General features: G+C 40.9%; 1 protein-coding gene across 8 annotated transcripts in view; it reads right to left on the reverse strand.

Moving 5' to 3' along the window:
- VPS13B (vacuolar protein sorting 13 homolog B) overlaps positions 1–25022 on the reverse strand; it is a 439567-nt gene that overhangs the window by 2830 nt on the left and 411715 nt on the right. For 7 of the 8 annotated variants that reach the window (XM_062627313.1, XM_062627314.1, XM_062627312.1 and 4 more), the window contains 7 exons: positions 23146–23264; positions 21124–21947; positions 16543–16719; positions 15459–15629; positions 8635–8811; positions 6083–6185; positions 5190–5439 (listed from right to left, as the gene is read on the reverse strand). In XM_062627313.1, the coding sequence (XP_062483297.1) occupies positions 5190–5439; positions 6083–6185; positions 8635–8811; positions 15459–15629; positions 16543–16719; positions 21124–21947; positions 23146–23264 (1821 nt within the window). The remainder of the gene's footprint in view (positions 1–5189; positions 5440–6082; positions 6186–8634; positions 8812–15458; positions 15630–16542; positions 16720–21123; positions 21948–23145; positions 23265–25022) is intronic. The other variant, XM_062627315.1, reaches the window with a different exon arrangement.

The raw sequence follows: 25022 nt of genomic DNA on the forward strand, positions 1-25022 counted from the left end.
GGTTTCTTCCCTGCTTGAAGGCTGAAATAGAGGTTCAAGGTTCTAGCAAGAGGGATGCAAATAAGCTACCTCTAGCAGAAAAAAATACAAGAAAACAAATGCTGTCAACAGAAAGGTGGCTTCTACCATATATACTCCAAATAAAGTATTAGATGAAAAGCCATAGGCAAACCTGGCTTTGGAAGATCAACCTGCTGTGCCCTTTTTGAAGAAGAAACTGGAGATGACTATGACCAGCTTCAGAATGGAAGGCATGCAGGCAGGCATCAAGCTAGTTGCATAATTTCAAACAAATGTATTTCAGAAATACCACCATGTATGCCACAGAGGTTTCACTAGCAAAGTCATCCAGAGTAGAAGTTACTTCCAAAATACGACCGTGAGCAAAAAGGCAGAAGCTATCCTAGGGCTTGATGCTTCCACACTGACACTTAGACAACTGCTGACCAGTTTCATTTTTGGAGGGTTTAAAATGTCTTTGTCAGATGTCATGGTAAAGATTCAAAGACTGCGCTATCACCTTCTGACTGTTTTTCAGGGAGTTTTACACATGCCTCACTAGATGCGGTGGCATTTTCAAACAGTGCCGTTGGATTCAATTTAACATCCATGATCAGTATCTTGTCACATCTCTGGACTGCAAGGCTCATTTTAAACAAACCCTTGCTTATTTGAAGAATGAATTAATATGACTGATAGACAGTGACAGATGTCACATCCACATCAAAACCGGCCCCTCTGGTTTTTTTTTACTGTGCCTTTGGAGATATATTTGCTGCTCAGCAAGTAGAAACACTTCTGTTTCCAATCATCACCACAAAAATGCTAAAGGAAGCAGGCTCATGAACAAGCTCAGAAACTCAAGTTGGAGTCCATGCCTAGAAAGAGTGGAAATGATGAAATGGGCAGAGGAGAGTGTGGTTTCCATGAATGACCTTAAAGGGAGGGAAAAACGGTGGAGAATGGTGTCTGAGCCGTATAGAATTACAGAACAGTTAGGGTTGGAAAGGACCATAAGATCATCTAGTTCTAACCCCCTGCCATGGGCAGGGATGCCTCACTCTAGACCATGTTGTGCAAGACTGTCCAGCCTGGCCTTGAACACTGCCAGGGATGGAGCATTCAGAACCTCTTTGGGCAACCTGTTCCAGTGCCTAACCACCCTAACAGTAAAGACCTTCTTCCTTATATCCAACCTGAACTTCCCTTGCCTAAGTTTTAACCCATTACCCCTTGTTCTATCGCTACAATCACTGATGAAGAGTCCCCCCAGCATCCTTGTAGGCCCCCTTCATCTTCAGTCTGGTGACACAGAAAAAGTATCATCTCAGCAGTTGTTTTACCAGTTGAAAAGAGAGAAACATGCTGAAGTCCCACCTACGTAAATAGATTTTAAGTTATGGGGTAAATCTTGCATGTATGCGGCTCCACCATTTTTTCTGATTTCTACTTCAGGACAGGTAAGCCCTGGGAAGCTGGGTTATAGTCTGACCTAAAGACCCAAGTTAGTTATTAAAGGAGATGGAAAGGGTGCTGGTATCCCACACACCTGCACTTGTGAACCCATTCTTCATTCACCCCCAGGCTATATTCCACAAATGCAGCATAATTATTCAGAAGGAAATACTAACTGCCCTTGGATGGTTTTCCAAAGTAACTGGGACCTTACTTGCTCCCAGATGACTGCAACCGTCTGCTTCTCCAGACAGTTTCAGTTTACCTTATATTGTCAAGACAACACCACAAACTTGGAATTGTTGTTATTCTACATTTTTTCCTAACTGGGACTAAACGTTGTCACTAAGTGCCTTAGCCCACTATTTTGAACACTATTAATAGCCAGAACATTCAATGACTCATAAGTGAATCAAGAGCTGCTTAATGCACCTGCAAGAGGAATCTTAAAGATACCACGTGCTGTCATGCTATAAGGCCATACTTTCAGGTTAAGAACTCCAGTATTTTTCCAAAATTCCTCCCGTTACAGCTTATAAAGAATAAACCTTCAGCAATTCTAACTCTACAGTAGCTACAGCACCTTCATGGTGCATTCAGATGTGTGTGCCACTGGTGGGCTGCTCTGTGCACACTGATTCTGGTTCTTTAGGTTTTTTTTTCACTGCTTTAAAAACTCCTGAGACTGGTTTTCAGCTCCAGCCATGATACCATGTAGCACTGTCATGGAAACCCTCTTGCAAATTATCACAAAGAAATTCTGGAGTATCTGAAATTTCAGGGGCCTTATTGTCGTCTTGACATTGTGAGCTCTACCAAGAGCAGCTGGAAGAACAGGCCTTTTGAGTTTGATATCTGTCTGGAAGCAAGCGGTGTCTCAATTACTCTGGAAGATAATCCAAGTACAATTAATGTTTCCCTTTCAATAACAATGTTGTCAGTGCCAGAGTTTTCAAGATCCCATCCAGACTATTCTTAGCCAGATGGATTAAGTTATATATTGTGGAAGCGAACAAGCCATCAGGCAAACCTGTTGCTGAACAAGTTAAAATATGCTCTATAACATCTCTGGTGATTACAGCTGTAGAATAACTCATGTTTTGTTTCCTAATAGTTCCAAGAAACTGAGGAGAAGGAAGGGAAGAAACTGGTTTGGGTACAGCTGAAACAAAACTTGGCAATTAGTTTTGTGAGCAGTAAGACAAAAAGGTGGATTTTTATAATATTGAAACTACACGGTTCAATCTTTGACTAAATTAGTCAGAAAAATAGACACAATTTACATTTGGTAACATTACCTCCATTTTGCTAAACTTTCCATAATATTTTGGTTGACCTGACTGGGAATTTTCCAGCTTAAAATTCTGGCCATCTTCACTAATATAACTGTGTACAGATGTGCCTGCACTTCAGCTGAGGACAGCTTCAACGCAACAGGATGGCCACCATTCATAGTTTGGGACCATGTCTGTTTAGGTGTAGCTCTCCAGCTCTGAGGCTGCTCACTGCAAGTCACAGCTTGCTGCTCCTAAGGTTCCTTTTCCTAATCATGTTCTAAGGGCTTTTAGAAGCTCCTGCCAGCACCAGTACTGTACACAACACCGCAAGCACCACAGAGAGGAAGCTACTAAATATGACATTTCCCAATCCACTGAGAAAAAAAAAACCACTATAATAAACTTTATATAAAAGAACATTAGTTTAAGTAATCAGTAAAACTTTATGAAGCTTTTGGAATCTCTTACTGTGTAGCTGCCTTAGCATAAAAAACCTAAAACTTCCTTATTGTTTGCCTTACTTTCAACTGCTCCTCCTTGCTTATCTCTTTCTTTAAATTTTCACACAAATTTCAGCATCAGCATCTGCATTCCGAAGGAATATTTCTCCAGGTCTGTTTTGCAGAGCCTCACTCAGCTTTTGCTGTCTTGCCACCACTAACTTTGCACAACTGGAACACTGGCACTCTTCACTGCTTGTGACATATCATACATTTTCACTGCACTCCCAAGAGCCTGTGTCAGCAAAAGAGATTGTGTGCTGAGGCTGGGTGGCTCAAAGCTTACAGCTCCCGGCACTGCTACACTGCTGGAGTAGGACTCCCATATTTCTACCCAGAACTTCAGAAAAAAACATGTATTTGGTCCTGGGCCTCCAAAGCAGGTCCCATCCAGTGTGTGTACTAGCATGTGTATATGGGAATGCTGGGCTCTGCACATGCCATGTACGGTTGCACTGTGCATGTACTGCCACCACTTGCCCAGAAGTCCTGTACATTCCCAGCTGCAGCAGCGGTGGGACTAGAATTAGGCTCCCTGTCCCTCACCTTCCCCTCTCCCTTTTGGGCAAGCAGCCCTAAACTCAGAGCAGTAGCTTACTCCTCACCCCTTGCACAAACAGATGCAAAGACAAGAGTCATCACACTAATAAAAGAAGATCTAGGCTGGTGCTAAAGTTAGGGTTATGATGGGTTGAGTGCCTCAAATGCCTTAGGGAGAACAAACTATATTCCTCTTCCCTCCAGGACAGTAGCTCTGGACTGAGCAGGATAGTCTGGATTCAGTCTGACTTGTCCCTCCGGCAACCACTCAGCACTCAGGGATAAAAAAAGCTGAGCTTCGCCCACCTACATTAAAATTTAAGTAATGCCTCATGTAGCTTTGTGGTGAGAGAAGGCAGCTTCAACAGCACTCTGTGAGACTGAGGTTAGTGGAAAGACAATACATGTAAATAGAGAATTCACCACTAAAAAAGGCTTTCATGAGAAAATCTAAGCACTGTCATGATACAGATGAATCCTTGTTGTGTTGGAATTGATGGCAAAGCTCTTCAGTGACTTCAGCGAAGTTAGGATTTTACTGAAGGTGCTGAAACGTCCCCTACTTTTTGGCACACCCCATACTTCACGGGTGTTCTTTTCTTGTATTTGCAACAGAGAAATTAAGCAGTCTATGAACTACCTGACATAGATTTAGAAAAACAGTAACTGGGATATGTGTGTTTATTTTTGAAATGATCTCTCATATGATTCCACTTGAGAATTTAACACAATAAACATTGTTTCCCGAAAGTGTAAAAATATAACATTCTTCTACCATTAAAAGAAGATAATTCATCCAAAACCTCAGTATTCAAATGGCTTAGAGATCTTTCAATATGACGATGAAGGATTTCTGCTCTTACTGGCAAACTTGGTGCATCCAAACTCAGCAAAAGAACTGATCCGTTTTAAAGTTAGCATTTGCAGAAGAAGGAAGATCTAAGCAAGTAAATACAGCTAGCAGCCAAGCAAGACCACTGCACTGGAAGAAGCAAGATAAGAAACATGCTGAAAGGAGCTGTTAGATGTCACAGAAGAATAAAAGGAACTGTTCTCACTGTGACTCTGTAGGCACAGGCAGCCTGTAACTTGCCAAACAATAAACAGCCCATGCACATATAGTTGTGAGAACCTCTTAAGAAAAGAGGTGGTGCTTACCAAGAACCCAGACTTCCTCTACTTTATTGCTGTCACAGATATGAAATGTCATGATCAATAAGAGGACAGAAGAAAGAAGCCAAGTCACTTTCATCCAAAGTTGACTGAAGTCAACCTTGGGGTGCATGCGAGCAGCAGTGCTACAGGTTTGGCACTGAGACCTCTGGCCTCCTGACCCAAGGTGAGTATGCCCGTTGCTAAAAGCCTCATCATTGGTGTAACTTTATCTTCAAAAAACCCACCATACTCAGGTCTTTACCTCCAATTCAGAAGGCACTCGCTGTTGTTTCAGCTGCACCTTCAGCACATCTTTTTGCTGCTCATCTTCCAGACAATCTATTTCAGTCACGGGGAATGCCTGCTGCTGCGTGTCTTCACTGATGCTGACCACAAAGAGTACCTCTGAGGTGAGCAGCAAGCAGCCTTCATGCTGCTGGCCTGATCCACTCACAATCATGACGTCTAAGGCCATATGGACCTCTGGCTTTCCCAGAGATTGCAGCATTTTCCTGCATTATCAAAGGGAGGGTGGAGGCAGAGGAGAGAAGAAGAACAAAAAAGTACTCAGTGTTATGCATTGGCTCCTCCAGGACTTCTTTTGAACACTTAAGCCTGTAACTATCACCTCAAACTTTAAGCCAGGGAATATTTTTCAAATCTCCATTACTGAAAGATGTAAGACTTAAGATTTAGAGAATGAATGTGAAACTGTTACTTATCAAAACTCTTTAATCTTTTGCTGCAAAATTGGCCTACTAACTGTGCTAGGTCAGCCTATTTCCCATCTTAATAGAAAAATTACCTTGAGAAGTGGCTTACAAATTCAGCACAGAAAATAAAGCTATCTTCACTAACAGCTGTTTCTGGAGAGGTGCAGTATTTTTCTTGGGCTCAGCACAATGATAAATAAGTAAGAACTCACTGAATGCCATTAAATAAAGATCAGCTCTGTAGTTCTAAAGCTGGAAGCAGGTCAGCAGCCCATCATTTGCAGATTGGGTTTCTATGCACTACCTTTGTGTTTAATGTTCCTAAACAAACTGCCATAACTCAGCCTTTCCTAGGGAAGCAGCCTGTTAACTTGACCATGGGCCAGAACCTATTAATAAACAATGTGGATGTAAAAATGAGCAAGTGTCTAAATAATTTTACCAGACATATTTGACGTGGCTATTTGGAGCCTGCTCAACACGTTGATCATCTGGATGAGAGCGCTGCTTGGGAAGCTGAGAAAGTCCAGCTCCATGCAAAATACCTGTGGTAAGAGAACGTAAGTTTTTAGTAGTTGTTTTCTACAGAACAGTTACGTGTTGCAGTGATGTCATCTGTTTAGAGCAGTTCATAAAATAGTGCAGATCCAAAATGATGTCACATCTTTGGAAGCTGTAGTCGAGATAATTCATTAAATATTACAACGCAAGAGTTGTGCACTTAACCCCAGTGATCTTGCATTAGCAAGAAACAAAAAAACTCCACTGTGTGCTCTAAAAAGCAGCCATACACTTGCAATCAAGAAAAACACAATGCTCCTGAGAGCCATCATTCCAGAGTAGGATCGGACACATCACTTAGCATTTATGCAGAAAACTCAAGACCTTTGTTAACTTTCTTGCTTAATATTAAAATAATTTCATATATGTGTCACGATTAGTACAAATTAGAAGGCAAGTTTGCCTAGATACTGTATCTAGATGTTCAGTTACTTAATCCAGGCATTAAACAGATTCATATACATTTATGAGATCTCCCGGGGCATCTGGTTTATTGTGAATTCTTTCTAATGCCAGCAGAGAACGGAGACTACAAGCAGCAGTTACACAGGTTTCTAAACAGACTATCCAAAGCTGAAGGCGATATGGTATGTATGCTTCCAGCTAGCCTGAGAACTCTTAAAGATGAGGTATGGTCACCAGAAAGAATGAGTGGCTTGAAAAAGAAATCACAAATTAAGTAGTTTTACAAAGTTTTACAAGGCAGACAGGCAGTAGGTTACGCAGCGAGCCCTGCAGTGAGGCAGCTCAGTGCGAAGTTACTCTTTAAAGAAAGACATTTTCTTTTGTCTAATTAAGCATTCCATGGAAGCAAAAGGCATTTTTGCATAAGGGTGTCAATAACTCAGATTCCTTTTTACACAATGGATAATAATTTAAACAAAACATCAGCACTGAAAAAAAAAAACCCTTTAATTTTTAGCACAGATGTTGATGGTAGTACTTAAAAGCAGCATCCCAGTTGTAACAGTTGGCTTACCGAGGTTCTCAGCATTATGTGCGTGAAAATGTTATTTACAGATGGAGGAAGAGAGAACATGTGTTTATTTCTGTGTGGTCCCCCACCCCTCGGTCTCCCCCAAGAGGCACGGTCCCATTTCCAATCCAGTTGTGGGTAAGAGTTACTTGAACTCTGTGTGTTTTCCTCTCACGCACCATCAGCTATTATTGATACAGTTTTTATGTTTTTTTTTCCTGGCTAACTCTTTTTGTCACATGCTCATGGAAAACATGATGTCTTGTATATCGTATCTGCCATGAAAGTGTCCTTCTTCTGTTACAAGTTTCTTGATAAAGACTGCAGCAGAAGTAAATCTAGAAAGAGTAACGCTGAAGGCAGCAAAACCAATGCACAGGCAGCCAGCAACAGACTGAAGTTTCTGATTTTACTGATACGGGTTTTATACCTATGGGATGCATAATTCAGGAGGACGGTTATTATTTACACTCATCAAATAAGATAAATTTAACTTGAAAGAAGTGTAATAATTGTTTCATTATTTCTTTAAGTAGGTTGCTTCAAGGAATGAGTTCTGCATGTGATGGGAAGCATGGAAACAATATCCCGAACTTAAGCCCTGGGAGAGCTACTCATATGCTAATCAACATCGCAAACATAAATACTGCTAGCAATTAAAGACTTAAATCTTTAAGATTTATCCTGTGTAATTAGTGAAGTAAAATTATTGACACATTGTTCTTATATCAACAGGTCACCCTCCTTTTCTTTCCTGACACCCCTTTTAAATATCCAGACCAACAGCTTTGATTTATGGATACTGGAAATAAATAAATTAGTGCATTTTCATATTTTTATCTTTTATGGTTTTTGGTCATTCAGAAGTATTCACATCACTTTGACAGGATTCATCACTGCTGTCACAAAGTGCTCAGCCTAGCTGGAAAACCCACCTCTGGTTGTTAAAAGGTTACTTGTATCTCCAAAACCAGGAATCTCTTCTCACAACTCCGCAGTTTAAAAGGGATGCTCCCACTACATGACTCACTTCTTTCTCCCAGGAAAATAACTCTCTCTTTGCGTAGAGACAGCACAACTCTTTCCTTGCTATAACAAAGCAATCTCAAAATAACACTCTAATTGGGTATAGTGTTGCTCTAATACTTTTATGTCAAAAGCTCTTTTGTAAGCACATATGTTTCTGTAACTAATTCTACTGTATTCCAAGAATTACTTCATGCTTTCTGCATTCTGTGTTGCTGTGGCTGTACAATGCTGATCAGTAACACCACAGAGAAGCAGAACAGGATGGCTTTTAAGGAAACGAGCACATTTATAACTATTCAGCACTGGCATTTTTAACCTTTCTCTAAGTAAGCCACACAGCTACTGAGCCAGGTAAGAAAGACACAGCAGGTTGTGCCTGAAAAGCATTTTAGAATTCAAGTGGAGATGCTGGAAATAGAGAAACTCACCGTAACCTGTCTGGGAGACGAGCTCAGCTGCTCCTCCGATGGGCTTTGTGAAGACCCCCATGATTCCTTTCCCCACACCCGAGATGACCCCTCTGGCTTTATGCCCAGCTGAAGCCTGGGCCTCAGACACTCGCTGAAAATTCTGCATCGGCTGATCCACAATCCCAGCAATTGCACCTGAAAAAACAAGAGTCCCAGCAATTAGTGAAGATTAATATCCCAGAATAAGAGGAAATCTTACTGCTGGATGTGAATGTTGCCTGGATGACCGACTGTACCCCACCCTTCTTATTACAGCTATTTAGCATGCAACCAATTAGCTAAACACGACCTTAGCTGCAGTTTCAGATAAGTCTCAGCTTCCTCTTTTTTTTAAAACACATTTTACTTTTCAAACATTCAGATCACCGAACCTGACAGCGCGTTTTCATCTTTCAACTACTTTCGCTAAATCCTTTTGCTGAGTTGGTTTAATTTAGCTCATTTTGTGTAGCAATTCTGAAAATGCTGGGCTTGGAATAAAGTCCACCAGTTTTAGAAGACTGGAGCTGCTATGGAAATGAGATTTTCATGTAAGCCTCAGATTGACTTCATGAGAATAAAAACTGCCTGTATTCAATACATCATTTTTATATCCTCTTCCACTGCCAGAAATGTTCATAAGTTAATGCAACTTTTGATATATTACTAAGATTTGCAGAATTAGACTTTGAGACTTTTTGTTACCATTTTGTGAAAACGATCATATTTTACTTTAATGTGCATGGGTCAAACTTTTACAAGTGACACAGTGACCTTCCCAGCTTTTAGTATCAACAGAGAACTCCAGCTCAAATCTTCCTAAATGTAAACAGGTATGTGCGGTGGTACATTCCTTTGATCTTGAGTTTACGCGAGCCACTTAACCACAGACATGTCTCTAGTTATTGCAATTTTGATAGATAAGCTATTTGGAAATTGCTAAGAGTACAGGGATTGGACAAAATGACATCAGTTAGGAAACAGTGTGCCTGATCCGAGGTTCTCTGCTCAGCGAAAAGCAAGTTTGCAGGCTCCTTGGTACCTTCTGCTGCAAATATCAAGATAAAACAACTATTTAAGAAGTAGGCCCCTGTGTCACCTTGGTGACTAGGCATTTTTACTGCAACCCAGACATCTCTGAAGATTCGGCTTTGAATGTGGAAGCAAATCCAGGCATAATTCCACAGATTCGGACAACCACAGCTGAGGTATTTGGCCACATGTGGTTACCAGCATGAAATGCACTAGTCAGCTAGCTGCTAACCGGTTTTCAGATGGTTTTAGTTACTGTTACTGGATAAACGGAGAAGTTGCTGACTTTGAACAACAAGAACTAATATCATACTTGGACACTGGTATCCTGTCCAAACAAAAAAAAAGAGACAAGGATGAGAAGCAGTACACATTCCCCTAAATCCCTGTCCCTGAGATACTATCTATCAGCAATTCAAGAAACTTGCATTCCCTATAAATGCCTCCCTCTCCTCTTAGAGAGACGGCTTCCAACTTCTACATGTGTATCCTTTACTGATAAATGTATGGTATTTCCCAAGAAAATGCTGGTCTATTTTTAACGTGACACCCAGCTTTTACTGAGCTCCCTCACTGAAGCTGAGCGTGCAGCTGAACACTCACCCTCTGTACCACAAAGGCCGTGAAGCTTCCTCAATGCCATGCCATGGAAACGATACAATTTTCAATTCAGTTCTGTTTCATTAGTACTCACCAGCTGCTCCTGCTGCTTGACTAAAATAATACCCCAACACGGCACTACACAATTGGGATTGTTCATCCAGTCTTTTCTTTTGTGCAATTGTGATGCATTTGAAGACATAAAACAATACTTGGTGTTCTGCTAAGTTACAGTATTATGTTACCCTGTGACCTCCATCACCCTATCTATTGAGGTCATCCACAGCAACTGTACTTTCAGGACAGAAGTTATTGCCTTATTAAATGTAATCCACCTAAGTCCTAGCACTAGTAAATTATTTACTGTGATACACTTGAGCAATGTTATAAGGTAATAATAAATAAGAGCCTACTCCAAAGGACCTGAGGTATGCTCCAGGCACTTCTCAGCTGGAATTAGGCCCAGGGGACAAGGAAACAGAATGGAAACTACTGTGACTGTGTTATATAACATTATTTATATAGTATCCCAAATAATATATAGCTTAATTAACCAGTTGTTTAGTACTTCCACACTTTGTTATTCTGCCATTTTATGCATCCTCTGAACTCGCCTGTGAAGCCATTGCCCTTTTGTACCTGAAATCCTTTTGCAAGTTGTGTCTTTCTACCTGCAAAAAATATAACCAATGATGTTCTCTTCTCTCTCTGCTCACCCTTTTTAATCTCTTATCTTGAACTGCAAATCAATGACAATTCATTCATGTACTGTCATTATGCCCACAAATCACATAATAAACTATAGCTTTACTCTTTCATTCAAGAGTAGCTGGCCCTACCATCCTTGCATTGGAGGCAGGATCTGTGCAGCTCCTTTCCTGGGTGCATCATGTGTGGGCAAAGGAGAGGGAAAAAGACACAAAAAGGTCGAAGGCTGAGCAACCTCAAAACCCGACAGCAGTGGGAAAATGATGACACACATGTGAGGTTCACTGCATCTCCTAGTACCAGGAACTGTGCAAAGCAGATGCTCCCTGGGTCCATGTGGCTTCTTTCTTGTGAACATAAAGTTAGTGGTAGCAGCACCATGCTGGATGGGCTTACCACAGAAGGTCTCTCCCCCAAGATTTCAGTAGGGTATCAGGGAAGCACAGTCTGAAGACAGCTATGGTGTCCTACTTCTGTCCCTGTCTGTTCTCTGTAATGTCCTTTGCCCTTTATTATTTTTTAAATGAAACCATTCTCTATTTTTGTTTTCATTCCTACCCTAGGCATTTAATTTTATACGCATGTCCACATATGTACACACAGATTATGTATGTATAAAGAAAACCTCAATAAAATTAAATACCAAAGCAACAAAACATATTCTTCCATTACTGGACAAAGAAGTTCCAGCAACATCATAATATCTGCTAAACATCAGATGGGGTGCAATCAGGTTAATGCATGTTGCTCAGTAAGCATAAAAAGATACTTTGATAACTACAAAATTCAGATAGAATCATAGAATCGTTACGGTTGGAAAGGACCTTAAGATAGCTCAGAATATATCCCTGTATTACTTCAAGAAGAATTTGATTATGGGCAGCAACTGCTTTGCACGCAGACTGACAGTCTTTGGTAAACGTAGCACGGCTTTCAGAACTCGGCAAAGCTCGGCTTGCTTGTGACAAACTCTTTCAGACCAAGAACTAGTTGGGGAAAATCCCCCACCAGCAGAAACTGTCCATGCGCTGCCATGAGTCTGGAAGGTAGCCAAGCTGAAACCATTTTGTTTCCTTTTCTTTTCTCTTCTCTGTTGTCCGTCAGGATTGCCACAAGCATTTCACACTGAAAACACAGCTGAAGCCTAGTCTCATCACAGCAAACATCACATAAAAATACAGATAAAGGGAAAGAGCACCTGTTGGTGTGCATTAATATATCTGCAGAATTAGTGTGTGGAATAGCATACACCTTCAGGATTAGCATGGACTCTTAGTATCTCGCTTGTAGATAGGCAAAGTGGAGTGGCTCTGATTCAGTGATAGCTGCACAGCAACAACAACCACCACCCATAATATCAAAAATTTGAACTACTGAAATCCAGGCCTTACCTTCTCTAGTAGCACAGTTGCACTGTCAGTCACTACTACTATCAGTTCACTTTCCCCAAAAGCAAGCAGGAGTACCTGAAATGTTGAGCACTTTTGCCATTGTGAAAAATGTTGTCAGGTTTTTGGTTACTCTGAAATGCTCAACTCCTAAAGGGAGCTACTTCAATATGATATTTTTCACTAGGACCAGTAGTTGAAAACAAAGCTTATAGTTTCCATCTCTTCTTTTATACAGTTATAAATTATTATTTTAAAGCCTGAACCCAGCATGCAAAATGCAAAAAACAGCTCCTTGGTGGGGAGTGCCAATGATCTAAGTATTTTACATACAATTCCATTGCATTTTTGTCTAATATGAAAGAAAAAACACACCTATCCCAAAGCTTTTGCTTATTTTCATGCACAAACATTGCTAAAGTGATCCAGAAGTCTCCCTCAAACCAGAAAAGAAGACGACAACAAGCCAAAGATAACAATCAAATCAAACAACACCCTGACAGTGCTTGAGTCATTTAAAATGAGACAGGACAAAGCACTTAAGAATGTACCACAGGGAACAACTTGCACTGAGGAGGAGACAAGAGTACATGATTTTGGCCCTCATTCAGCAAAGCACTTAAGCATGTGCTTAAGTGAATCAAGGCCACCATGAGCCAGATTTTCAGAAAAATCAGGAATGCAACTCTTCCTTCTGCACAGATACCACAGCGTATTGGTGAACCGCGGGCTCCTACACGCCCGTGCCTAGGCGCGAAATCTGCATTTGCAGTTCTTAAAGCTGCTTGCCTGAGTCAGATGGCTTTTACAAACATGACAGTCCTGTGACTATCCCAGAAATCTTTTTCACATGGCTCAATTATTGCCATTAGAAAGCTATAGAAATTGTGGCTTCCAAAGGTCTTGCTCCCTGCGTCCCTGTGCTCGTTGGAACTCTTCATGATTGTGAAGGGAGATAAGACAGCAGTTTCATTTTGTTACGTATGAAGAACATGGAAGTATTTTTTAGAGTAAGCATCTTCATGTTTACTCTGAACATGCCGGTAAAAGAAAGCAGCACGGTGATACCTCCCCTTCAACTGTGACTGGTTGTGGGGGGAAACCCACTATATTCTTTAAACTAAATGGTGAGGACAGAAACAGCTTTCTGATGTGTTTGTAAAAACTGAAATGCAGGTCTAGTCATAATTCAGGTCTCGACACAATTTACATGAACGCTGCTGTGCATACGAAGAAAACACGCCTTTTAAAAATCCAGTTTAAATAATTATGGCTGATACAAATTCAGAGGAATATTTTCAGTTATTCCCTCAGTGAGAGGTCCCACACTTGTCGAATCCAGCTACACATTATCAGTAGCTATTTATCTGGGTGCTGCATTGCCTCCATTGCTAAGAACAGAGGAATTTTGCAGGCAGGAATCTCGTAATGGCAGGAGTAAGAACAAGATTCTAGCTTGCAGAGGAGCACTGTCTTAAGTGCTACTATGAAGCCCTAAGCTTCTAACATGAAGTCTGATTTTTCAGGAACTCAGGGACGCTGAAATTCTAACTCCTTTTTTTTTTCTGCTTTTGTTTTTAACTCGGGCATACTCCAGCGGCAATGGAAGCCTTGTGCACAGGGAGGCACAGGCGCGGTGTATTTGTGCATGCATGGTACACATTCCCCACTCTTCTGAACAGCAGAAACTTTGCTTTGCTGCAGCCAAAGCGACAAAGTTTTGCTCTGCAGGCTGTACAGCTGATGCTTTTAGTTCTGAAGAGCTCTGGTGTGTCACTGAAGGGGACAACCACCACGTTACCTCGCTGTTTTATTAACGACTGAGCCAAGATCACCAAACCATTTCATCAGCAGATACACACCACGCTGACACAGTTCTTCTAAAAGTATAATCTTTCCTCCAGCTACTCAACCTGACTGCCCTTAGCCCAATAAAACAAGAAGGAAAAATAAAACCTTCTCCGAGGTGCCTTTGATTTGCAACACCAGTAACAGCTTACTATTGGGAAAGTAGCTACTAATATATGAAATTTCTCCTTTATACGCATTTCTCCCAGGACACTTGCTTGCAGCTTTACAGGCATTATCAAATGACAGTGCTTCACATCATCTAACGTTATTGCTCAAAATAATTTCCAGTAACTTAACCCAAACTTGTAACATTTTTACCACTTCCTCTTCAGGGCTTTCAGGGTTGCGGTTGCAAATTTAGGAGTTGTGTACACTAGTGAAGATTAGGAAAGAGGACAAATCCTTTCAAGCTTCAGCTCTCCTAACCTTTTGCACTGTACTGCTTTTGGTCACTTTGATCTCGAAGGGATTCATACTCTTTAATACGTACTGAGGAACTCTGCCAAACAATACAGTTCTGCATTCCTCTGCTGTGTGACAAGAAACCTAAAAAATACAGCCCCTTACTGCAAAACTTCTCAGAGGTTTTTTCCAGTGTGGGTTAGTTTTCGAATTTTTAGGTATTATTTTGAAAAGGCCAGAGTAATCTTCACTTCTAACTACCAAACCCCTTGGCTGCTCAGCAAATACAATTACACTGAATCAGGATAATCTGGGTCTTTTTGTAAAAGCAGAATTCCTCATCAAAGCTTACTTAACATCTGCACTAAGTTCAAGTGGTTTTCAAACAAAACCAAGAATCCCCAATATCTACAGTGCAGCAAAACCAAGCAGGTTTGGAAGGCATTCCTATAACTCATTGGAAAGTAAACATCAGCATGATGACGTCTTTGTGCTTAGTTACAAGTCACCCTGCCCTGTGCAGAATTATTTGTTTCTTCTCAGAGATGCATTATGTACCAATGAAAATATTTCACTAATAGAGTGCAAATTTGCTCTATTAATCTCTGCAATTATTTTATCAGGAAAAAACATACACAAAATTCACGAAATATAATTCACTTGATAAAAAGAAACAGTATCTCATATACATACCGTGAGGCTATTTCACAAGAAAATACCAAAATAAACAGAATTTGCAAGTATAACTCACATGTTGAAAAGGCTGGTGAGCAGATCAGAAAACAGTATCATCACTCAACTTGATATTTAATAGTACATTACCTAGAAGGCTAATGCCTAAACGAGAGAGCCCCTGTCTCAGTCCTTCTCCCAGGCTCTCTGGAAGCTGCCTTCTCCATTCTTCTTGTCTGTTGTAATGCTCCTCATCCAGTGACAGCCTATCCATATTCCGAGCAAGACTTGTTGCCAGATTGGTAATTGATGTCAGTGTACCTAAATACACGAAGATATACATTTGGGTCTGGATCAAAATGCTTTAATTTGAAACACGGAGGCGTTCTATGCCTCACTGCAATACTGAGCTTACGAGAACAGCAAGTCAGCTGAAAAGTCACCCATGTGTAACTTGCTTTACTATTTGTTAAGCATCACCACACTGCTTCTACGGTCTACGTCACGCCTTTTACATTAGCTGGTACCAGGTTTGCCTGACCAGTGGGAACAGCAGCTCACCCAAACATCAATTCCCAGCTCCCAAACTTCTGTGGGGCTGACCTAAACGGAGGGGGGTGTGTGTGTGTGTGATGGAAAGGTAAACAACCGTTTACAGGAGGAGCCAGGGAGGAGGTGTCCTGAGGGAGCCCCCCAGGAGGAGCAGCAGGGTCCTGCCGGGGTCTCTGCAGGCGGCAGAGCCACGCGATGGCACTGTTTGTACAGACTTCGCAACACAAAAGCTGCTCCTGCTCTCCGGCCAGCCCAGCCCTGCTGTCAAAACCCATCCACGCACTTACACAGCTATGACAACTGTATCTATTCTCTCTTTTTTTTAAAGGAATAATGAATATGATGAGGCGACAGAGTGTAGAATTTCTGATGGTTAGCAGAAGTACAGAACACCTTTCATATTTCTGCAGTTATCACATGAAATACCGGCTGAGCCAATCTCCATTTCCCACTGGGAGGTTTAAAATTCTGAAGTTTCTGAAATGTTCTTATGCACTGTAGTTAAGCGGTGATCTGTTTAATACATATGATGTTATATGTGAGCTTTGTTACCCTCCCAGCACTTCGCCGCAGCCTAGCAAGCCAAACAAAGCTGCAAGCAATATTGTTTAAAACTTTAACACATCCTTTAACAACGCCTGACAACAAAGCAGTAGTTGGAGCAACAAAGTGAAAGCTCTACCTTTGGAAATGTGTTTTACAAATGATGTTGTTCCTCTGGAAACTCCACTGACAAATGCTCCCGGGCCTCTGGTCAGCCCTTCATAGGGGAGCCTAAAGAAATCGGCTATGCCATTCCCTATACTTCTCACCAGGCTAGCCGGGCTTCCAAGAATTTCCAACGATCCGACAACCCAGCCTGCATGGAAAAACAAGACATATGTTATGGCTGCAAAACCTGCAGGAGCAGCAGTTGTGAAAAGGTTATTCCTTAATTATCTTTTTCACACTAGTATTCATCGCATTCTGACCTTCCTTTGAGCAAAACACAGGAAATAACTCATCCACTATGAATTCAGAAATTGCAATCTTTCATACTTCGTAAATCAAAGAAATCCTTTTGGCAAACTCGCAAATAGCTTTAGAATGACTTCCTTCCAGGAGCTTCCCGTATTTCTGCTAAAAGTGTGCTAGGGAGGCAGATGCTGGAACCTCACAGCTACGGAGGGATGGGACTGGAAGTTCAGATCGCCAGGTCAGTTTTAGACACTATAAGGCAGCCTGGTGATCTCACATCCTTATGTGATAGAATTGTGACAGGGAGTTTACACTGATACAATGTACTGCTTTACGGGAGTGTGCAGGTCAATTGCTTGATGGAGTGTTAGGAAAGGGGATGCAGATTTTTGACAAGTGCTTAAGAAGTTATTTTAAATCCACCCCAACGCTTCTAAGCTGATCATTTTCTTTCAGAGTGCAGTGAAAGCCAGACAAATGTCTTTTGCTCAGTACAGTTGTGTAAACAGCAATGACATCTACATGCTGATTAGGTTACTCATAGGGGAGTATTCCTTATGCATGTCCCAGGAGAGGTATCTGCAGATCTGGTTTCCTATATAAGTGCAGGGCTGCCAGCAGCTTGCTGGATGGCCAAGCATGCAGCAATCTGTTGCTGGAAAGCTGTCTGCAGGTCTTGTCTTTCTCAGGCTGGTTGGCAGCAGATTTATTAGGAAATAGTGCTGCATAACTTTCAGCCCTGAGAGAACGATTCAGAAATGGCAATAAACCTTAAATGGGAACTGCCTGGTCTTTGAGTCCTGGTACCATGAATTCCAGCTGGCACTGTGAGAATGACACTGGGTGTGACAGGGATGGGACACTGAAGGGTGGCCAGCTTGTCCTCCTGTTCTCCTGCTGAGGGCCTTGATCTGCACTGCCCTCCTCATTCCCATCTCACCACTGCAAACTCCTGCTATCCAGATGCTTTTCTTGTTTTCTATTAGCCCCTCCCAGTCACTCCTGTGGAAGGCTGAATCATGAAACTGAACAGAAGAGAAAATGTTACTCATATGCAATGAATTAATCTCATACTATCATTCTAAGCTCCTGGAAAATCTATTATTCTTGTTGAATCTGTCCCACATTTCAGCCCTGGCAGCTTGAGAACTCCAGTATCCATAGCATAAAAAGCGGGAACCACAGCAGACATAAGGGAGAGGGTGGGATGGACTATGAGAACAAAAATCAAGTACTACTGGCAATGCAATAAGGAAGGCAGCAACAAGCACTGTGGCCCTGCAGTGCCTGCCCTGGAAAGGAGCATCCCCTGGCAGTCTCTCCCTGCTGGGACAGGGGAAGCCAGTACTCAGGCTGGGCCTGTACTCCCTCCCTGTAGTATTTTTAATAAATTATCTGTGCCACTGTGTGAAGTGCTGAAAAGCTGGAGGGGTGGGGAGGTGTGTGCAGATGAAAGAGATGTTCTTTCTGCTTGCTCAGATCAATAATGTTACAATAATCCCTTACAGCCTTCGTTGCTTGTTTTTTTTTTTCTCTCTAAATATTCTCATCATTCGTTGTCCTGAGGTGGTGGTGCAATGGAAAGCAGCTGAATGACACCACAGCTTAGTGCCTTGGTGCCCTCCAACTCCCCCAGCAGACACTGCCAGGCTGGAACATGGGAGACTCCAACTCCACTCACCTGTTTAATCAGCTAGTGTGCTCAGGAATGAAAACCACATTAAATGCGTGAATGAAACCAGGCAAACACAAAGCTGAGGGGGTTGCCTGGTATCCTGGGGGTGAGCTGTGACAGTCTGCCCTGGCTGGTAGGCTGCCGCTTTTGGGAAGCTCTGGAAGGAGCATGCTCACCCCTGGAGAGCACATGGGAGGAACGTGCAACCTGCATCAAGTGTGGCGCTCCTTGGCCAACACTCAGAGCAAACCAAATGGCTCCTCACTGCCAGCATGGACCACGCAATCCAAGGAGGAAGGTGTGGGAGTAAGTAAGGATAGGAGAGTGATGAATCAGGAATAGTTCCTCCATTCAGAAGCTCTGTGCTGCATTATACTTTGCAGAAATACAGTATCATGTCAGGTTACCATTTCCCAAAGTATGCTTAGTAATTACGTCCACTAGTATGACTATATCAGCAGAGAGCCACTGCAGTTTCTTTCTAGGCAACTATAGAGTTAGATCTGGCTGATATCAGTGATCTTTTTAAATAGAATTTTATTAACTTTTAAATAGAAGCCAACTTAATTAGAAAAGGATGGGAGATTTCCATTGCAAGCTTTGCTAATTTGAGACAAGCAATGCTAATCAGCATATCTGAGCAAAGCTCTCCAGCGCTACTCACTGCTTAGAAGACATATATTCTAGCCACTCTTTCGGAACATATGGGGGGCAGCATGACACACCCCTTTTAGCAAGCTATGGGGTCAATCCTGCCCTCTCCCATAGGGCAGCAATGATCCTTCATACAGCTAAGGGCAAAATGAAACTAACCTGTTTGGAGCATAAGGCATACCTGTTTGGGAATGCCATTCGTGCAGATGCTACAATGATTTATGCATTGGACAGTGGTTAGCAGAAGGGGGTCAAACAACCTGTCATTTTTCAGATTAATGTGGCTAAAATGCAGGAGAGCAAGGCCCTTTTCCACAAGAGACCAATCCAAGAAGCATAACTCACCTGATGGTGAGGGAAGGTCTCACGGTTTGCAGACCATATAAGGTTTTTGCTTATTTTTTTTCCTCCTTTTTAACTTTGTTGACACAGCCTTCTGACAAGTGTCACAAACTCTTCAAAATACAGCATCTTCTTTGCCCAAGCAAACATTAATCAATATAATTCACCATTTTAATAATGGTAACCCCTTTCAAAAAAATCTATTTTAGTTTTAGTGCTTTGAGTGTGGTTTAAGCAATGACTAAATATATGCTTATGTATTTTCCTGAAGAGAAGTTCCACTGAAGCAAACCTGACTTCATAATATTTAAACCTGTTTGCTTCCATCTACATCATGAGCCCAGAGCAAGGGGTGGCCTTTGCACTGCACCCTGCAAGGGTAGCACAGGAGGTAAGCCCAAACCAGGCTCAGGAATCCCTGACTCTCATATGTACCTCACCTGGGATGTTGCAGATGGAAAGCCAGTATAACCCCAATTTCCTGTCGCAGTCTATCACCACTTGTATCACCACTCCTAGGCAGTTGTGGGGAGAAACATTCACACTGGGCCATAGTTTCACTCTTAATTAGCAAGAAACTACATCTCCCCTTTTGTACTATGGAATTTGACTGTAAAACAAATCCAAATAAGCAGTAAAAGGAAAAACCTGCAAATTTTTGGAAGCAAAATAATGCAAGAAAAAAGTGAATCAGTGCACACTGTGCTGGTGCAAAACTGTGAGAAAGACCAGATCAACATCTCACTATTTCTATTTATAAATACCTGAAATGCATGCGTACAATTTTGGAAATTGTGCACAGAAATTAGGTCACAGCTATGCTTCCAGCACATCAGGATTCCAGAAAATCTGACAGTTAGTATTGCAGGAAAATAAATCCCATGTTTCAGTGTGGATTGCATTACCTACATGTGAACATGGAGAAGCTTCCTCCTGTCTCAGGTAAAAATTCTGTTCCAGACTAAGACATGTCAGAGACCAAATTTCATAATTTCTAAATTAATATTTATGGGAAACAGAATACACCTGCTAACCTAACAGACTAATTGCTTACTATTGATCCTATATGGGAAAAAGTTAGTAACAGCAAACTTCATAGTTCTTGGATCAAAGGACAACAAACATCTGCGTGCCAGTTTAGCATGAAGGCTGTATGAAGAAAGACAGAGTCCTAATCATAAACTGCAACCAAAAGGAGTTTTAACAACAAAAAAACATCCAAGGCTATAATTTACTTCTGAATGCAGAGCAACATGCTGAATAATTTGATTAAACTTAGTTTTGGGGAGTTTATGTGAGGAATGTGGGTTGATTCTGACTAGTGCTATAATACAAAATGACAAAACCTAAGCCTGCTAGAATACATTTTTATGCTGTGTTCAGGGTTTCATAAAGCTTTCAGGTGGCTGGCTAATGTTTAGCACAACCTTACAAACCTTCACTGGTGTCTGCTCAGCCATTTTATTTCCCTTCTGTTGTATGGCAGAACATGAAAGGTGCCTGAAAATATCATTATCAAAGAGTGTCTGAGGAAAACAATAATGTATGGTTAACATCAAGGTTATTCAGCTTGAGAGACAGTCACAGAATCCTGGTACCTAATAAAAATGTTACGTGTTAAGGAGAAGTACTGACCTGCTCGGAAAAGTGCTCCAGCAGCATAATGCATGGCCAAGGCATGGACAAGTTGCCTGGCAGTGGTGAAGATGGGTCCTCGCTCAAACACAGAGAAAGAGAGAGGGGTGTGATCTGAGGCTATATACAGTTTCAGTGAAGCATGAATACTGACAAGGAGATTAACAGGTTGTATTGTTAATTTTCTTAGCTTCACTGGCTTGACCAAAGCTCTTGCATGCTCTCTCACTTGTTCAGGCAGCACCAGGGTAGTATCTGAAGTATGCATGGATTGAAAAGTGGTTTTGTTTTCTGGAAGATATGTATCAAATAAAGTCTTAATGTAGTAAACAAAGGTGTCTTCCACATACAGCCTAGCTGGTTTGAGCTCAAAGCTGAGGTCATTTATGTGAAACATGAAATTCTCTTCCTCAGAAAAAGCAATGCAGAGTTTTATAAAACAGCTTTCTTTATAGCTTTCCAAATCTTTGTTACAAATAGTGAGGTTGCTCACTCTGGACCACTGCACAGTCTCATTTTTTTCTCCTTGGCACAGCAGGACTGCAAAATGGAAATTGGACTTGCTGTACAACTGATTGTCTAGTTGCAAGTCTTCACAATACACTTGGAGACTATGAAACTGGGGGAGGCCTTCCATGGCGTCCCACTGGAACTCCTGCGATAGGGGTCTCAGGTAGCTGTTGGCTGGAGCCATGTGGAGGAACATGTGGTCTGCTGTGAGACGCAGAAGTTCAGATGACACTTTGTGGTTTGTAATATCATCAAATGCAGCAAGACTCAACTGACCGATGAACATTTTCAGTGATAGGGTCTGCTCTTGACTTCTAGAAAGGAAAAGCAGTTTTGTTGCTTCATGTACTTTGAGTTCACCCAGCATCTTACTTTCTAGAAAGCTGTCAGAAGAGATGTTCTCTATAATACACAGGAAACTCATTGTACAAGTCCTGTTACTCTTAATGGGATCTGGCAGCTTCAGCCACCACTGTGGATAACACCCAGGAGGTCTTCTAAGAAATGGGATATTTCCATCTATCCTCTTTCTTTCTTATCAATCAACAGGATCGTTTGGACAGGAACATCGTTATATACACAGTAATTTCCTATACTTTTTTTTTTTTGTAACAGAGCCAGATGTTAAAGCAGACAACATTACAATTTTCTGATAATTCACATACAGCCTCAGATGTTACAGTATTTTCTGAGAGACACTACTGAAGGTTACTATTATGGATAATTCATTTCACACCACATACAATGAGTGCCCTCCAAGGAAGCCACCACAGCACTGAGAGCCTCCCTCATGCAATGTTAACTGCCCATTGCCAAGTTTAACTAGCAAGTGGGCTATTATGTATCGCTGATGACCAGTTTCTTGGGGATTAATACTTAATTACTGCGCAAATAAAAACAGTACAACAAATTCCACTCTAATAGTAACAGCATTGCTGGAGGCCAGGCTTTTTGCGTCTTAGAAAGAGGTAGTGTTATAATTGCACTTGAATGGAGCTGAGGTTGCAGTGTGTTATGGAAGTGGGGAAGTCTCCTAAGAAGAGTGTTATAATGAAGCACGGTTATTTAATGACTGTAAGACTATTTCTACAGCCCTTGTACTTCAAAGTTCCTGCCAATTTTAGTGGGAGCTTGTACAGTTACAGATGGCAGGACCTGGCTAAATACATTTTATACTGAAGAACACACTCAAAATTAATTCTGAAGGGAAAATCTGTGTTTTTTGTTGTGTTTTTTTTTTTTTTTTTAAATGAACAACACAGGACTTCTTTTTGTACCAGGCATCCAGTGTTTACCCTAAAGTGACATGACTTTGGTGTTAGATTGTCCTTTTTTAACTGTGACATACAAAGCGTAACATCTGGTCTAAACATGCCACAGAGCATGCAGCAGTATTAAACAAAACAAACAGTTAAGCCAAAGTTTGTTGGTTAGTTAAACACTTAGAAAGCTGACTGACCAGTCAGCACTTTTGGCAATGCTTTTTCATCACCTTTTATGTGCTTTATGTACCTGTTGAGGTTGATCTCGACAGGTCCTGCTCTTCCTTCTGGGGCCAAGGTTATGACTATTGTTCCGCACTGATGGGCAATGTCCACATAAACATAGCCAAAGCCAGTTAAGAACACAATCTAGAGAAGAGAGTTAGAAAAATACGGAATGCCACTGAAATTACTATTTTTAATGTCGGAATAAGAATTAATCCTATTAGAGATTTCTTATGCAAATCATGACACTTCAGGAAAAACAGAAACAGATCTCAATACTTTAGAAAATAACAGCTCTGATACTTTAAGTATTTCAGTTGAACAGCAAGATGAAATTTGCACCTCATCCTTTAACTGCATAACTGAATATATTTTAATATGAAACTTCTTCTCCAGAAATAAGCAAGATGTGCTGGAGAGGGGGGAAGTTATATGAGAACAGAATAAAAAGGAAATTTTAATTTGCAATTTTAGATGAAGGAGAAAGGCACATTCCTAAAGCTCTGCACAATAACACCTCCACTGGAAAACCAACCCTAAATTAACATTATGTTGCTATGCCCTAGCTCAGAGCTGGTTAGATGAGTGGCTGATAGCATGATGCTAAACACATGAAGATTAAAAATTAAAGTAACATTCTGGATTCATGAAGACTTGCTTAACAACATTGAACACATTCTTAAGCCATCTAACCTGCATTTGAGAGACAACATTCAAAACCAAGGTGTTGCCACAAAGAAATGGCAAAAGTATTAGAAAGCATAAAACATTTTAAAAGGCGGGAAAATGGGAACTTGACAACAGGTTTGTGTCTTGCTTACAGATGAGCAAATTTTCATTCTGAATAAGTTGTCCTTACGAATAAATATTCTACTTAAAGAAATAACATATTGGGTTTTGTAGCTTAATTCTACAATAGTTCTGAGCAAGTTTTGTGTTCTTCCACAATACAGAAGACAAGTCTTTTCAGGCTTGGAAAAGTCACAGCAGTCTTTGTTAGAGCAAACTGACTTCTATTTTGTAAGGCTACTATCAGCACAATTGTTTACAAGATTGCAACGACAGAAGAGATAATTTAAAGGAATACAAACTCAAGAGATAACACAAAGATAATGGGCTAGCATAGGTAAAATAAACAGTTGTTTGCTTTGAAGAATCTTTACTGCTGTTAACAAATCACCAGAAGGAAAGCACTTGGAAGTTTAGTAGGTCAGCTCTTAAATAGATTCTCTATATTACACTACATATAACAACCTTGCAGAGATAATTAAATTTCATTTATCAAATTATGTCTTATTCTTCTGAGAATTACTATACAAGAATTCATAATTTTGATATTTCAGTTTTAAACTTCTGCTTATCTGAAAGAGATCTGCAATCCTGCATGATGGAAGTGGACAAAAAAAAGGACACTGAATTTTCAATACACCCTCATTATTCTAAAAAACCCTTACTGATCTTAAAGATTGGAAATTTTAATTCAAATTTCAGATGTTATTAATTTTTGTAAATTAATAACATTTTCATTTAATAGAATAAGTACCTATCTGTGACTAGGTAGAAAGAGCACAAATTAGTCAAGATCTTCTAAATCCCAGTTGTTTCACAATCTGAACCAAGCATGTGAAGCTATTAGCTTATTCCTTATTTACTTATAGTTTCCTAAGATGGACTGAGAAATCCTGGGGAAATTCTCTACTTGTAAACCCTAAAACTTTGTTAACAGAAGGCTACACTTCTTATTTGGAGAGTTCTTCAAATAGACAATGATCCCCAAATGTTGTCTTAGCATCTAATTCCTTGTAGGAGCCAGATACTTATAAAGAACCCTGGTCTGGCATAACATTAATGGCTGAAATTTGAAACCTTGCATTGCTTGACTGGCTTGCTGAATGAAACTGA

This window comes from Pezoporus occidentalis, unplaced genomic scaffold (assembly GCF_034315485.1).
Source record: "Pezoporus occidentalis ecotype Australia unplaced genomic scaffold, CSIRO_AGI_Poc_V1 ctg3, whole genome shotgun sequence".
Taxonomy (NCBI): domain Eukaryota; kingdom Metazoa; phylum Chordata; class Aves; order Psittaciformes; family Psittacidae; genus Pezoporus; species Pezoporus occidentalis.